The sequence below is a fragment of the Falco peregrinus genome, chromosome 1, assembly GCF_023634155.1.
Source record: "Falco peregrinus isolate bFalPer1 chromosome 1, bFalPer1.pri, whole genome shotgun sequence".
Taxonomy (NCBI): Eukaryota; Metazoa; Chordata; class Aves; order Falconiformes; family Falconidae; genus Falco; species Falco peregrinus.
In genome coordinates, this window is record NC_073721.1 from 47,534,176 (window position 1) to 47,550,212 (window position 16,037).

Consider the following 16,037-nt stretch of genomic DNA (forward strand, 5'->3'; position numbering starts at 1 on the left):
ATATTGACACATTTTGGGTAGAAGAAAAGTCACCTTCTCAGCCCACATGCGCTTGTTTTATTTACATATCCACAAATACCATGAAACACCATCCCAGCCCCCCCACTAGCAGCATGGTCACATGAATCCCATAGATGAGCAGTTCATTCATGAGGCTGAAGTCTACACGCCTTCGCCCCAGTAAGAGGAGGATGATGGAGAGTTTGTACTGGAAACGCAGAAAGATCCGGATGCCAAGGTACTGAAGGCAAAACAAGATAGAGAGTGCCACCCAGAGGATGGAGGTAAATAGGCTGCAGCTGAAGTACAGCAGGAAACGAATGAATCCATACATCCATCGGGATTTGAGATAGATGTCGAAATTGTTGTACTTGGTACGCACCAAGTGAGTGGTCCTTACCGGGCCACAGGCCGAATGCAGGCAGGTCGTGTGGGGGCCGTGGAACGAACGGACCCGGCGGGGAATGGGGATTACAGGCATCAGGCACCCCACCGGTCACGGAGTCCCAGGGCAGGATTTACAGGGCACATATCAAATATTATCCATTAACATGGAAGAGATCCAACAGCCTGGGAATGCTAACTCTTTGCTGAGTTTCCAGGAAGGAAGAGACCTGCAGGAAGGCAGAGAAGGGAAACACATTTAAGTAGCCTCAGCAGGAGGAGAGGCAGCACGGCAGATACTCTCTGGCTGGGTGGTTACTTACAACTGCTTTGCAAAACTCAACTTCTTTGCTTAAAACAACTTTGCTTTGCTGCTTTGGTCATTGTTTACGAGGCAGACATACAGAAATACAATTCTGTTTCCATCGTCACCAAACCAGATTCCAAATGGCTCCCTGGTAGCATGCAATGTCAGTGCTAGCCACAACCTGTTATAAGCTTTACAGCGTTAATGCAGGAAAGACAAGAACTTTATTCTGGAATTATCCTAGCTACTTCACAGATCCTTCTTAATTGAAAAGCAATCCTGCAACAGTCCACCCATCTGAGCAGCAGCAGTAACATATGTGGTTTGCATTGGATTATATTTCTTTTAAAAGGAAAAAAAAAAAAGAAAGTTCTCTAAGTACTTTTGCAAGTGAATTCCACAGCCCAGACACAGCAGTGATTCTAGATTTCTGCTCATTGCAAAACTTGGCAAAACTTCACCAAATAAACAAACTGAAAATAATGGAAGGTCTTGCAAGAACAATGAGGCAATCATGTTTTTCACACTCTACAGGATGTACCTCCCCTTGCTCAGACGAGCCTTGCAGTCTCACTGTCATTGCACCCAATGGCAAGGGCAGCCTTTCAAAGACATCTACTAGCTTATTTCTCCCTTTGGGACCTGCAGAGATAAGTGAAATATCTTGATCTCTGGAGTGTTTAGGATTTATAATCCTAACATCCTTCCACACACCCATTGTTGTTATGTGAGTGATGAGCAGTAGCCTGTTAGCTGCTCTGTGCTTCACCCCAGGCTTATGATGTGCCAAATTCCGGGAATTATGAAATGACAATACATTCATCAGATAATGCTAGAAAACAACAGGGACTTCCCCAGCCTCCTCACACACCCAGGCGCTCTGAATGCCTGGGTCTGATCTGGCCAGATCTTTCCTCTGTTGAACCAGAAATCCTATTACTCTTAAAATAAAAACTAAAGTAATTTAAAAGTTACTTCAGGATTTTTTTAATTTGTTACTAACAAAACTAATCACAGAGTAAATTATAAGGCTGCAGGAAATTGTGCTTTGATATCAAACCCCTCTGATATAATGTGCATCACTGGGTAAGTCTGTTCACTGCTTCCTGCCTCAGATTACACGTAAATGGAAATTGCAGTTCTGATCTCTTCTGCTTGGCCCCAGGTTCTAATTCCTTTTTGCCATTACAGAAATTTACAGGCAACCTGCTGGCTCTACATGAACCAGGGACTAATAAAAAGGAGAACAGGTTGACTTATGATTAAGGAATTTTGGAAATTGAAGTCTGTTCTCGATTACCAAAGACACCCTCATAATTTTAGGTGCCTCTTTGCCATAATTTCCTGTCTGTAAGGAAATACTAAGCAGCTCAGAAGTGTGTTACAAGAATGTATTTTGCAAGACACACAAATTGGTCAAATACCAAACCAACACTTCTGAAAAACAACATAGTTTTGTGTCTGGAGCATGCAACCAAACATGCTTCCCACATGCTGCATGTATACTGCTAAGTGTTTCCAGAGATACTTTCTGAGAACTAAATTCACAAGACAGGTTTAAACCCACATACTCTGGATTCAGAGCATTCAATTTCTGATGATGCAGCCTCTCCTTACAACCACTTTCACCAGGACACAAAAGACAGCTCATCATTTTCCAGCAAACTCTTACGTAGCTACTTAATCTGAGTCCCTCAGCAGCCAGAGGAAATCAGTGGGCAATTATTAGAGTGCTCAGCAAGACCATGCCTGAGTGACAGAGCACAAACTCCGCTTCCACGAGCTGCAGTTTGCGTGGCAAACAACACACCAGCTTCATACCTGAGCCCTGTTTTAGAACAGGGGTTTTCATTTTGACAAAACCTTCTACAGATAAATCCAAGAGAACCACTCCAGCGGCTCAGCTGCAGAGAGTTACTCTTCATGAGCAGCAGCAGCTTGTTCCCATTTACTGTGCCCACCACATAAACAAATAACCTTTGGTAGAGATAAACTCAAATATCAACACTGAAACAGCCATGAGAGCAGAGGAACATTGTGAGAATAAAATAAACTTCCTGAAATATTACATTTTTAATGGTGCTGCCATCCACTCAGCAGAAGGTCGGTAATCCGCTGCCGTTTCTGGATGCCACTTAATTCTTGTAACAAAAAAGTGAAGTTTTTCTGTGATACCTGGCCTTCTAGGAAGAGTGAAAGAAACTGCTAAGGTGCTTCATAGACTCACAACACTCTACATGTGAGTTGATCTAAAAGATAAAATGAGAGAGTAAGTTTCAATTTGCTCGTCTTGTGTGTTAAAAAGTTGAGAACTCCAAGCCCCACCTCCCCAAGCATGAATTTTTAATCCCACAAAGACTCTGACAAGAATCATGCACTCCTGAATACACATATTACAGCTCACTGATACATGCTGGAAACAATCAGCTAGCTTGTATTCACAATGCTATACACAAAGACAGGAAACAGAGAAAAATCACAGAATCATCACGGCCATCACCGTTCATCCAGGGCACGTGAAACACAATGCAGAGAGCACACACAGCCAGCGTTTTCCAAACAGAATACAGAAGGGCAGGCCCCCAGCCTGTGTGCTGGCACACAATGCCTAGAAACAGATTTGGACACCCATTCCTCAAGACCATTTTTTCGGGCCTTTCTATTTTAAAGAACATTGCTGTGAGGCTGGAAAGCCGAGTTGGTCTCTTCTGGGTATCATCCTACAGCTCAAAGGATTTCAGCTCTAAGGCCCTGGCAACCTGATGTCAGCCACGCTGCCGTTTACCCCATGCATCACATTAACGGTGGCCTCAGCAAGAAGTTAAAACTCTGAGTAACTCTTCACTTAGATGAGTTTTCACTCCCTCTCCTTTAAAATTAGAGCGTATGATGAGAAAGCTACCAAAATGGAGTGCTACTTCTCTTCATCTCACACACTGCAGGCAAGGTCTGCTGGTGCTCAGGGTGCTCATAATTCTTGGAGGAGAAAAGATGACAGAAAGACCCCAACGTTTGCAGATGACAGCACCATCAGTCAGGACCAGTGAGCCCAAAGTGTTCCAGAAGGAGCCAAAGAAGGTTAGGGACAATGACAAATAAAGGTTAACGCTGATAAATCAAAGCGGGAGTAGCGGAAGGAGGGGAAATTCGAACTCCTCCTACATCCTACCAGACCCTCAATTAAACCGAATCCACTTGGGAAGGGACCTGAGGGCAGGGAGCTCCGCCAGGCCTTCCCCACGGCCTGCGAGGTCCCAGCCCAGCCAACGTGAAGCCCTGCCAGCCGGGCGGCCGTGACAGGCGGGCACGGCCACCGGGGCACGGCTGCCACGCACCTCAGGGGGGCAGAGCTCCGCCGGCGTGGCCAGGGCGGGGGGCGCGGGGGCCCCGGGGCCGGCCCGCACCCGCAGGCCGCGCCGACAGGCCAGGCCCGGAGACCCCGCGGCCCACGGCCCCCCGCGGCCGGTGACCGAGCGCTGCCGCACCCACCAGGCCCGGCGCCCGCGCCGCCCCTCGCCGCGGGACCCATCGCGGAGGCGGCCGCCGCAGCAGAGCGAGGCCCGGGCAACCGCCGCCGCCGCCGCCGCCGCCTCCCCCCGGCCTCAGCCCCGGGGCGTCGCCCCGCACTCACCGTCCTGCCCATGGCCCCGTGTCGGGCGGCGGCCACCGAGGCCAGGCGCCCCGGGCCCGGGCTGATGGAAGGCCCGGGCCTACGGACGAGCGCCGCAATGCGCATGTGCGGGGGGCAGCGGCGCTCCGGTTCCGGCCGGTGGCGGCGACGGCGGCAGCGGGCGGGGAGCAGGCGGGGAGGCGCGCGGCGATGCCGTCATCGCGCCGCGCCGCCCCCGCCGGCCGGAAGCGGGAGGCAGCGGCGTTGCCCGGGCAACGGGGAGGCGGTGGGGGCGAGGGGAGCGGCCTGCGCCCGCGGCCGTGCCGGGGGGGGCGCCGCCGGCTGTGGGGCGGGCAGGGGTGGCACACCGCCGGGCCGAGGCAGCCCAGGCCTGGGAGGGTCGTTTCGAACGTTAACCCGACCGCTGAGGGGATCGAGGGCCCGACTCAGCCCGGCATCACATGGCGGGGTTTCAACTGCCCGTGGCCTAGGGCAGGGCCCTGTCCTGAGGGTGCTGGAGCACCCCCTGCAGCAGGATCCCCTGCAGCAGGATCCCTTGCAGCAGGATCCCCTGCAGCACGTACACCGTTGCTTGAAACAACAGCATGGCAAAGATTTCTCCAAGTCGCTCACCGCTCAGGCCTTTTCTGCCCGAGTGTGGTTTCGTGGCGAGGTGGATGCCGCCAGAACCCTTGAGCCAGGATGGCTGGGGCAGCGCTGGCAGTTACGTAGTAGGGGTCCATGTCCCAGGAGAGCCCATCCTGCCTGTGCTCCCGGAGGGGCCATGCTTCACTCAGGGCCTTGCCCCACTGAAGGCACTCAAGCACTTTTAGAAAAGCAAGGTGCTAAAATTGCAAACGGAGGACCCCCAGATGTCTGTGGAGGTCAAAAAGATCCACAAAGTTCTTAAAAAACAAACAGGTGGAGGAAAATTCAAAAGCGATATATAGAGAAGGAACATAAAACTTCCTCCCTGCTGTTTTTCCCTTAGAATTAATCACAAATTACTTTCCATAATGGAAAGAATACAGAACTTTTTCACTGGCTCCCTGCCCTACTTGCCGTCTAGGCACTACCACAGTGGAAAAACATTAAATAGCAATAACTCAAGCCATCTGCCAACGCTAAGACCTGCTGCATTGCACAGGCAGCCGAGGCACCAAGCCAAATACCTCCCAGCATCCCAACTGCCTCGCTGCTGCTCACGCTCGGTTCCAGTTCCGCCCCATCCACATGCCCCACGGAGCAGTTTTATTCTGCAAATACAGTGAAGGGCCTGAGGTGCAGGATGTACATCATGGGGAAATTATAGGCAAGGTAATAAGCGGCGGTGTACTCCTAGCAAATTGCCATTTCTTGTGTCTCCCACACAGCTTTGGGTGGGAGGGAGAAAGGGAGGTGCAAAGCCGATGCATTTTCCCAATAGCATGAAACTGGGAACATCTGTTTGGTGACTAAGATAACAGGAGAGCCGTGTTCCACTTATTTCCCTCCGCCATTGCCTGGGACTGGTGCCACAGCCCAGAGGTGGGATTTCCAGCCCAAGCAACAAAATTATAAAAGGTGCTTTGGCTTTGCAGCTTCGCCTTCGAGAATTACAGGGATGCTGCTGAATGCAAGTGCTGCAAAGGGGCGCTCCTGGCATCCTGAAGGAACCCCTCAGAGTGGGAAAGGTCTTTCCTATCCTCCAGAATAAAAAAACCAGGCAGCTCCACTGAGCAACCCCACAACCTAAATGCCTGTGTGCAAGGGGGCGGCGCAGCAGCATCTGTGCCAAAACTGACCCTTTTAATTTCTTGGGTCAGGATGACAAAAGAGCAAGATGGCCCTATTCAGTTTTCTGCCTGAAATGCTTTGACCCCTTTGCTGCTTCAATGCATGTGTATCTTCATAAAAAAATAAACTGTTTTCGGGTCAGGCGTGAATTGAAGCTTTGACATTCAAAGAGGTAAGATCCTGAAGCAGGGCTTGTAGTTCAGCCTGGAGGGAACCCGCCCACAACACTCCAGCAGCGCTCTGGGTTGTATTTCTTTCCTGTGCTAATTTTACTAAAGACACAACTCATATTCCTGTTGATTGAACAGTTTTGTGTTGACAGCGTTGAAGATTTGTGATGAAACTTATCATCAGCCCAGAGAGCGGGCCATTAGTACTAGTCACAGCGGCCAGCTAGTGCTGATATATTTTATGGCACGCTTCGAAGACAAACATACACATTTATATGTCACTTGTTGCAATATAAATGCTAACTTGTACTTCTTTCAGAACTTTTAATGAATTGTATATATTTCACAAGATTTATAGCGTGAACCGAATGGCTCAAAATATTACTTTAAACATATTTGTCACTTTGGCAACAGAACAAAAAAATCTGGAAGATATTGCGTTTAGAAATAAATCATAAATATATGCATCTTAAAAGAGTTTATTTTGGTCATTAATAGTTGATGGCCCCCCCCAGTGCAGGATTTAAAGTTAAATTATGCAAAATCAAAAACAAACCTTATAATACTTAATCAAACATGCATAAAACTGTCAGGGCCAAATAAATTCTCTCAATTAACTTGCATCAGATTGTGATTGCATTTACTAATTTAATCAACACTAGAATAATTTGGAGACTGGGTAATGATAAATTACTATGGTGCTGCACATGAAGGGCTGCTAAGGTAGTGTGCTGAGAGAAGAATGCAAGAAATGCTTTCTAGGCTGAGGGCAAAAAAGTAACAGCTGAGTTGTCACAATCATTTTATAATGGAAACTTCTTCTTATTCCCATTTTGGGGAGGAATTTTTTCCAGTAAAGGCTTTAAATGCCTGTCATGGATAGACCTTGTCTGGATGAATGACTTCAATGTTAGCCCACAGAGTCAATCTCAATTCAATCTGAGACGAATGAAGATGTCAAACCTACGTAGACTTGCCCACCACATTTTTTACTCATTTTGTGAATGTCATCTTTTGCTCTGAAGGCCAGGCTAGGGACTGTGACTTCCAGCCCTGCTTTCTGGCACCAATTCATACTTTAGCCTCGGTCAAGTTGTTTAGTCTGGAGCTGCAGTAACAACCCTGTAATATTGAGATGTCCTTTAGCTCAGTCCTTTTGCACTTTGAATAGATGCGCACTTACAATAAAATGGGTCTGACCCCTGTCTGGAAAAAGCTTTCAATACTATTACTTGTGGAGAGCTAAACATCTCATTTTTGCAAGCGTAAGCAAGGTTTTATGGGGAGGTTCTCATTTACAGGTTCATGCGAAGGAGGCTGTAGGGTATTCAACCCTATAAAATACCTGGACCTCTGAAAACTAGACCTTTATTTGGTCTTTAACCTTTCAACGCCTGTTTTACGAAAAATCACAATGGCCATATAGCTGCTGTGGGAATGAACTCATCACCGCAAAACTCTCCCTCTCTTTTTCTCTCTGCAAAATATACTTTCCACAGTCTAACTGACCATTTTTGTCACCTTTTATTTGAAATGGGGATTGTGCTTTATAAATGTATAGCACCGATCACTATTTGGTCACCAGAAGAAAGCAGTAAATAAAAACCTGTGTGATGAAAAGTATATCCAGATAGATAGCTAACAAGTTTCCTTTGGTGACCCAGAAACAACTAGTTCCACAGTAATTCTATAGCCATATAGATAGCCATAATTCTCAAGGTCCTAAAGATAATAAATGTGTTAACATGGTATTTTTCAAACTAGCATTCACTGCTGCCTTCCAGTCATATCCAAAACCACCATTCAAAACCAACGGCATCTTGTGCAAACTCCCTTGGGTTTTGCTGAGCCAGCCTGTAAAGCTGAAATATAACAAATTAGGGAATTAATTCTTTCCTTTTCCTTAAAGGAGATTTAGGACCAGATCTGGGCCTTAAATTTTAAATGTAATCGATCCTCCCTGCAAATCTAAAGTGCAAAAGCTTGTGAAATAATTTTTCCTTATTACTTCTTTCCAGATCTCATCTCTTAGCTGAAATGTCAGCTTTAATCAGTTTGAAGAGATTTGCATGTGGTAAATAATAATGCAGTATATTAGACTAATCAAATAAATATATGTGTAGCAGAAAGTGGAACTAATTCCCACTTCTGCAGCACTGCAATACTTGCGTTTAGCCCCTGAGCAGCCCACAGAGCCCCCGGCTCGCCGGCTCTCCCACCTCCCTGGGAAGTTGGCAGGGCTGCAAGGCGGTGGCCTGGGCTTGTGGTGTTATTTGGGGTTTTGGTAGCATTGGGAACCAAGGGAGTGAGTGATGTACAATGCATCATCACACACCCCCCCCCCCCCCCCAACTAAAATACACACTGCAAAGCTGGAAAGCAGCAGAGCCAGGTACAAATGCAAACCCCAGCACAGATGGTGAGGTTGCAGAGCACAAGGAGGGCAGGCTGCCATGTTCCTGCAGGAATCCTAGCTCCTGTCACGCTTTTATAGATATATATTTTACAGGTGACTTGCGAAATATAAAACTAGACCCGTCTGCAGTTTCTAAAGAAATAAATGATTCGTGTGAGGCATGGTGAGACAGTAATGTTTGATGTATTCAATATACGTGACACATCAGCATGCTTTCTGGCATAATAATCTGCCCAGTGGTGCCGCCAGCCCTTGCCAGACTACAAAGCTGGCAAGCCAGGGGATGTTCGGTGGGGCTGGGGGCAGCCTGCCTCCCCTCTGCCCCTGCAGACTGCACCCACCCCACTGCACGAAACCAGACAGAAAGACGAAGACCAGCATCAGCATGAGTGGGATCCCAGTGAAGGCGCGAAAGGTTGATATAGATAAAAAATGTGTGTCATCCTATAGTGGGGACACTTAACTGCCCCGATAACATGGTGAAAGGCAGAGCTTTACTATTCCTACTATTCCTCCACCGCCGGAGGAACAGGCAGGTAGTTATTTTAGAGATGCTGGAGTCATGGAAAGATTCCTGCTGACCTCCAGGGGCTGGAGCAGGAGCCAGCTGCACACATATGGTGAGTGGAGAAACTGTCTCTAAAACAAATGAAAATAGAATCGGATGCTTTGCCAGGGACAGGACTCCTGCCAAAGCTTGTTGCTGCATCATGTTGGCTAGTCCTGATCTGGCTGATGTTAGAAACTGCCTGTTATGCAGAAAACTCTCATGGAGAAGTGTCATTATTGCCTTCTGTTAATTTGTAGGCTAGGTCTAATGTAAGCACGAGGCGTTAAAACAGGCCTAATCCATATCTGCCTTGTGAGGCTGAGGTTTGGCGGGGAGGCTCGGGAAGCCTCCCAACTCCTCTGACTCTGCCAAGTACCTCTCAGAGGGTGATGTTTCAGGGCAAAGTAACACCTTTTCTCTGGGAATCTGGGTTCCCTGTTTTTCCATTCATTAATACTGAATGTATCTCAAATTGTATCCTGGTAGTAGCAGACGGGTCCTCTTAAACTCATTGCATAGCTCTGTCGGGTCTGTGCAGAGGAGATCGATCTGCTCTAGGGTGATTTTAGCAACAGCAGCCTGCCCCAGGTCAGCAGCAGAGCTGGGGCATGTCTTGTCTCTATCATTTCCAGTGCCCTGTCTCTATTTTCAGAGGTACTTTAACACCCCGGGAGGGTGCTCAGCACCACGCCGGCACTTAGAGCAGAAAGGCTTTGGGGCAGGGGGTTTGTACAGCTCTGCAGACAAATAGCAGCAGCACCAGCAGCTAAAGGCTGATACCCACCCAGGGAGCCCTGCACCGGGCAAAATGTGGGGACTGAGACCAAGCTCCTCAGTGAGGAAACAAACCTGATCTCATTCCATCGTTCCTCAACAATTTCCTGGAGAAAAAAAGACAATGAGGAAAAAATACAAACACCACCAAGATACTCAGGCAGACTTGAACTTTTACCCCAGACAGGTCTCCTTCTATCCGTTTTCTGATGCTTAAGCCTCAGTTATTCAACACCTGCATGCACGGAAAGGGCTGGCGCTTGGGGAAGATGGAGAGTGACAGGAGAGAGTGGAGACAAACCTTTCTCCCGGCAAAGGTGTATTTCCCTGAGCTCCCCCTGCCTGCCGCCCCCATCTCTCCGGTGTGAATCAATGAAGCCGTCTACTCTGGGCATTGGCTAAATGTCAAACTTAGAGACAGCATTCATTTTTCTGAGATCAATGGAAAGCAGGGTTTGCCTATATTTCTTAAGCATCATTATAAAGCATCAGTCAGTGCCCAAGCGCCCCACTTGCCAGGATTAGCTGTGATGGCATCATTTTCAGCACTAGAGGGTTCACTGGGCCAGAAATACTCCAGCGCTTCTCACTAGGGTGCACAAAATATATCCGTAATGTTTTAAGAGAAATGAAGAGTTCGTTGTTTTTTTTTTTAAACCACCTGGGGAGAGCAGGTGAGTAAGTCTCACACCGAAACCTGGGGTGCACCACCTCCCATTTCGGAAGCACATTGCAAGGATCAGACCCGAGTCCCTGCGACGTCTCCCCCCGGGCACGGGAAGGCCCGGAGGGGTCCCCACAACGTGTCCCCCGTGGGGTCCCCGTGGCGGGGCTGAGCAGGGCTGTGCCTGCGGCCGCATCCCACATGGCGGTGCTCCTGCCCCGGGGATGCTGCTGCGGCCCCGCAGCGCCAGCAGCAGAAACGGAGAAGCAGGGAGCAGGGGAAAAAACAACTCCAAAAAATTCCGAGCTTTGAATTTAGCGCGTTACGCAGCGCGAAGCCTCTTCTCCAAGGCTTTGCAAAGCCTCTCTGCAGAGAAGAGGGGTTAACCAGGCTCCCCCGCTCCTCAGCCCCCGGGTGATGGCTGTCCCGTCCCTCCTGCTGTACCGAAGATGTGAGATGGGAAGAAGATGTGAGATGGGAACAGGGTGCGTGCGGGAAGAACCCACTGTGGGACCCCCCTGCATCGTCTGTGGCCCTGCAGGCCCCTGAGCCATCTCTGCCTCTGGTTCCTGGGGGATAAACCAAACTGGCATTTGTGTGGGGCAAACTTGTCCCTTTTGCACCCCTTGCCCCTTTTTGCTGAACTGAATTGTGCCCCCATGTTCACAGGGGAATCGGAACTGGCTGCCCAAGGTGTCTGAGGAAGAGTTTGGCCTCAGTTTAGAAAAACGCTTTGCTGGCAGTTTGAGAGAAACTTCTGATGCTTAATAGATTTCAGGAGTCCCTTGGACATTTCTAATGCTTACACTTCTGCTTATGCGCAGCCCAAAGCAGAAAATTACTTTTCAGCATCATAACAGCAGCAATATCCATATCAATAAAAATGATCAAGAAAGAATGAACAAAGGATTGATAAGACAAAACTATCTTCAAATACATCAATATTTAATAGCATGTCTTTTCTAACTGGAGGAAAACTACTGCAATGGGATAACGCTGATTTTGCTGTAGATCAGAGCACTGCCCCTCTCCTTATAATTACTGGGAACTGGGGAAATGTGGATGTCCATGACAAAATTGCATCTCCATCAGTAAGGAATATAATTTTATCACTACAGGGAGCACAGGAATAAGAGCTGAGAACATTGCTTCCAAAAATACAGCCCTAAAATCCACTGAATGGACACATTTTGCTGGTGGGTGTCCCTGCAGCACCCTGCTCGGGCAGCGCAGCAGGGTGAATCATGCTCCTTTCTCCCTAACTTTCCTGAATTTGTTGCCAGCAGATCAGCCTGTAACTTAATGGTGCAACGTTTTGCTAGCAAGAACACGGAGGAGACAAAAACCCAAAGCCCTCATCAATCACAGCCTGGCTCCTCGTACAATTAGCAAGTTCTATTATCTTAAGAATGACACTTGTAGCACAGAGCAAAGCAAGGCGCACCTAATATTATAATACTGCATGTAAAAAAGGGAAGGCTTGAATTGCATTAGCATTGCATTAGATTCCCATGACTTTTTATATCAGCACTTGTGAGTTATTTATGAATTCATTTATTTACAAGGACAGCCCTTTCTGCATTCAGTTGCCATGGTTGCTTTAACTCCTGTATCCTATTAATTCTGGATGTTATGAAATAAATATAGATCAGACAATCATTGTGTGGTAGGGGTTTTTTTTATTATTATTCTTATTTTACAGTTTGATTCCCTGTGTCCTGGCCAGAAAGACTTTAACACCAGGCACCTCTCTGGGGAGCACCCACCGCCAGATGGATGGGGAGGTGATGTTGGGGCAATTCACTGAGCTCTTTCCCCTGCCCAGTCTTTTCTGCCACAGAAATACAGCTTGGGCTGGGCAAAATGTGACAGCTGATTCCCAGCACTGAGCCACCCACCTTAGTTTAAGGCAGTAAGTGGAGAGCAGAGCTGGGAGTGAAAAGGGAATTTAGCAAGGCCAAGAGTTCGTGTGCCAGCCCAGCTCGGCAGCACAATGAGGCATCAGGTACCCTTTGCCTTTGGGAATTGCTACAAAATCTTCTGTGATGCGGATTAGGTCTTCCTACCTTCACCCTGCAAATAGGCTGTTTGCGAAAAACATGGTTATCCAAGAGTGCCAAAGTATGCAAAGCCCTAGAGAGAATCCAGAGGGTTTCTTGGGTCACCTCAGAGAGATCAGAGCATGTTTGATTGCATGAGTCTCGCAAGCAGCTATTACCCCTATTCCTTTTTGAAGGAGATCAGTTTGGCTGCCCTGTTAGCTGAGAGGCAGGGAGCAACTTAATTTTACAAGGATGAGAGCTTTGAGGCTGCTGCCTGTTTCAGCCAGGAACAGGCGTCAGACCCGTGCTGAGTGGGAATGCCCTGTGAGGGTTGGACATCTGGCTGGCCCAGAAGGAGCTTGTGTTTTGCCCCTTGGAGAGGGCAAAGATGCTGTTCGTGAAGGAGTATGATCCTGGAGCCAGGATCCCAAAGCCAGCGTGCTGGAAGTGTTTTGTAATAGAATTCCACAAGAAAATTAAATCAATTACTGAGTCTAATAAAGCTCTCAAGGTTTTTAATTAAACTAAGTTTTAATTAAAGCAGCACAAGCCCATGCTCTTTTGATATTCTGCCTCAGACCCCAGAGGATTGCAACTCCTTTTTGTAATTTACATGGGTTGGATCAATCACTGGAGTCATGAAAATGTGAGAACTTTGTCAATTTTACAGGATGAAATACTGTATGTCAACCTGGAAGCTCCGGCAGCTCAGGGCTGGGAGGGGAGCATAGCTTGGGGTGATCTTTCCTGCCCTCGGCATAGAGGAATGAGCATCAGCCTGAGCTGTTACTGTCCTGGGAAAAGTCCTCTCCCAAGCAAAACTCTTGCCGTCTAATCCAGGAGGATGCTGTTAGTGAGAAGTTCTAAGAGCTCAATAGTTCCCCTGTGCCATGTCAGAGCTGGTACTTTTGCCTCCTACAAAACCCTGCCCCACTCTTCCCCCCAGCAGTGCGTGCCCCAGGCTGCTGCTCTGCCACGGGGCATCCCGGCAGTGCTGATCCAAGAGACAGGCAGGAAGACTGCAGGCAGACCAGACCCCCATCCTCCAACCTGGACATCTGGTAAGTGGCCCCAGAATGTTCTGCCTCTATTTTAGTCTTGTTTCGTACACAATATGCCCAAAACATGCTTTATTTCTTAAGGAGATAAGGATCTTTATGTAACCCATTTTTCCTTAACGCTAAGTCCTTTGTCAGGATTAAAGAATCCTAAAACATCTGTACGGGCTTGGATGGCAGATGCATGGAGAAAGCAGCCTAAAATAACATAGAATATTAACCTACTAAATGAGGAATTACAAAAATAAAATAAAAGGACCCTCTTGCATTCTTAGCTACAGCCAATTGCTGACCTGGCTACCATGATGTAGGTGGATAACAACAGTGTGCCATCCGCAGGGATTTCCATCTGAACGGTCCAAGAATTTTTATCTGATGCCAGAACTCAACTTTGTCAGGAGTCTGGGCTGTGCTGGAGGAGCAGAGCTGCCCTGGCGGTGTGTGTCAGGTCCTCCCGAGCTGCCTGCCGCAGGGCTGAATCCATCCATCAGGAGAGTGGGAGCAGCCAGCTCAAGGCACACTGACTGCATAACGCCTCCAGACGGCGGCAACTTCATTTAAATTTATTCAATACTACTTAAAAATCGGTCCTTTGTATTAAGCAGATTGATGGGCAGACACTTCAGATGGAGGGGAGTTTTGTGTGAACAGGAGGAAGGAGAGACTCTTCTCTTGGCCGCTCCAAGGCACAGTGCTCCAGCCCCCAGGTCACCTTTGCTGGTACTGGGTGGCTGGTGAGAGCTTCCCTCCTGTCTGACTCCCAAACCATTTCCCCTCTTTATAGTAGTAACAGCATCACTTTTCCTGCCCAGACCTGTGACACCTCACTCAGGGAGGTCTCACAGGTCCTCAATCGGCACCCATGAAAATAAGGCATGTGGGGGAGTTTACCCGATGCTGCCTTCGCCACCTCCAGATCTGCTTGTGCCCAGCCAACACACTCCCCCACACACGGGAGGACAGCCTGTGTAAAACCCCTTTAGCTGGGTGAAATGGCTGTTCTGTATCACCTCTCCCATCACCTCCTCCAAACACAGCAGTGCTGCTGCAGAGGCACCAATAAACACCAGCACCTGCCGGGATTTCCCGTGATGGCAGCGGCATTCGGAAGAGGTGAGAGCGGTTCTGCTCACCTCGCTGCCTGGCCCTGGAGGGTGACCAACTCCCGGTGCAGCCCATGATGGATCACAACTGATGCGTAATACATTTTAAAGTTTTCTAATTTTAAAACCCAAGGACAAGCTATAAAATGGAGCAGCTTCAGAGGGATGAGGCTTTTCCTATGGAATTGTCTCAGCCCCTGTGCCCCCTCCTCGCCCTGAAGTCTTTTGATTCGGGGCCAAGCGGTGGAAAGGCTGGCAGGCTCGGTGGACAGGACCTTGGTGCCCGCTGCTGAGGCTTGCACTGGAGTTTTCTCTGTGTGTGTATGAGAGAGATGTTTACACGAGTTTTCTAAAATCAGCAATGAAAGAAAAACATAGCAGGGAGAAGACAAAACCCTCCCATGTTCCCAGTGAAAATACACTGGAAGTCTGAAAATAACCTAGAAAAAATGCCTGCAGGCCCTTGCAGGGAGGGAATTGCTAAGTGCTGAAAGATATAAATTCAACTTGTTCAGCCTGGAAGTTAACGTGACCCGGCTGGGGCTGCTCAGGGCTTGGTCAGTCAGGTTTATGGTCTTGACTCTGGTGTATTGTGTTTCTTCCCCCTTCATTTTTACAGATTACTGCAGGGAGCAACTCTTTTGACTAAACAATTTGTCCTTCCGTTAAGAGTTCATGAAAAGTGCATTTGCTTAAAGAAGTCAGCGAGGAGGAGAAGGGGGTACCTTTGCTCACCGTGTGTCTGTAGAAGGGTGGAAGGGGAACCTGCCTCCAGCTTCACCCTGGCAGAGGCTGCCCCTGTAATACCATGGCAGTGGGAACCGGCATCCTCATACTGCTCCCAGCCACCACCATGCACAGCCGGGCTGGGACCCTGGCACTGAGGGGGCTGGCAGGGAGCCCCTCTCCAGCCTCACCCAGGGTTGCTGGTCTTTGAGGAGCACCAGCAGCAGCCAAGAAAGGCTGGGAGCCATGGTCTGCTCTCCAGTGAGTGCGGATCAGGAGCTGCCCCCAGCTAGCCCTGCTCCTGACACTGTTGTGGCTAATCAGACAGCTCTATGGGTGCTCGTTAGCTGGAACAGCTCAGCATGGATGGATGGACGCATGGGTGCGTGGATGGCTGGCTGAGAGCACTCAGTCACTGCCTTCCCAATGTCTTTGCCAATACCCATGGTCAAACCTG

General features: G+C 48.6%; 1 protein-coding gene across 2 annotated transcripts; it reads right to left on the reverse strand.

Moving 5' to 3' along the window:
* Nucleotides 1-34: 34 nt before the first annotated feature.
* Nucleotides 35-4,510, reverse strand: TMEM250 (transmembrane protein 250). 2 transcript variants are annotated; one of them, XM_055800771.1, is made up of 3 exons: nt 4,323-4,509; nt 2,761-2,940; nt 35-614 (listed from the first exon to the last, which is right to left on the reverse strand). In XM_055800771.1, the coding sequence occupies exon 3, from the start codon at nt 479-481 to the stop codon at nt 62-64; it is 420 nt and encodes a 139-aa protein (XP_055656746.1). In that variant the 5' UTR covers nt 482-614; nt 2,761-2,940; nt 4,323-4,509; the 3' UTR covers nt 35-61. The 2 variants fall into 2 exon arrangements, with proteins under 2 accessions (XP_055656746.1, XP_055656751.1); XM_055800776.1 differs by lacking the exon at nt 2,761-2,940 and having other exon boundaries at nt 4,323-4,510.
* Between the last annotated feature and the right edge of the window lie 11,527 nt (nt 4,511-16,037).

Bases quoted from the DNA above. Each gene is read 5' to 3' on its own strand.
- TMEM250 (XM_055800776.1), bottom strand. From the start codon at position 481: ATGCCTGTAATCCCCATTCCCCGCCGGGTCCGTTCGTTCCACGGCCCC.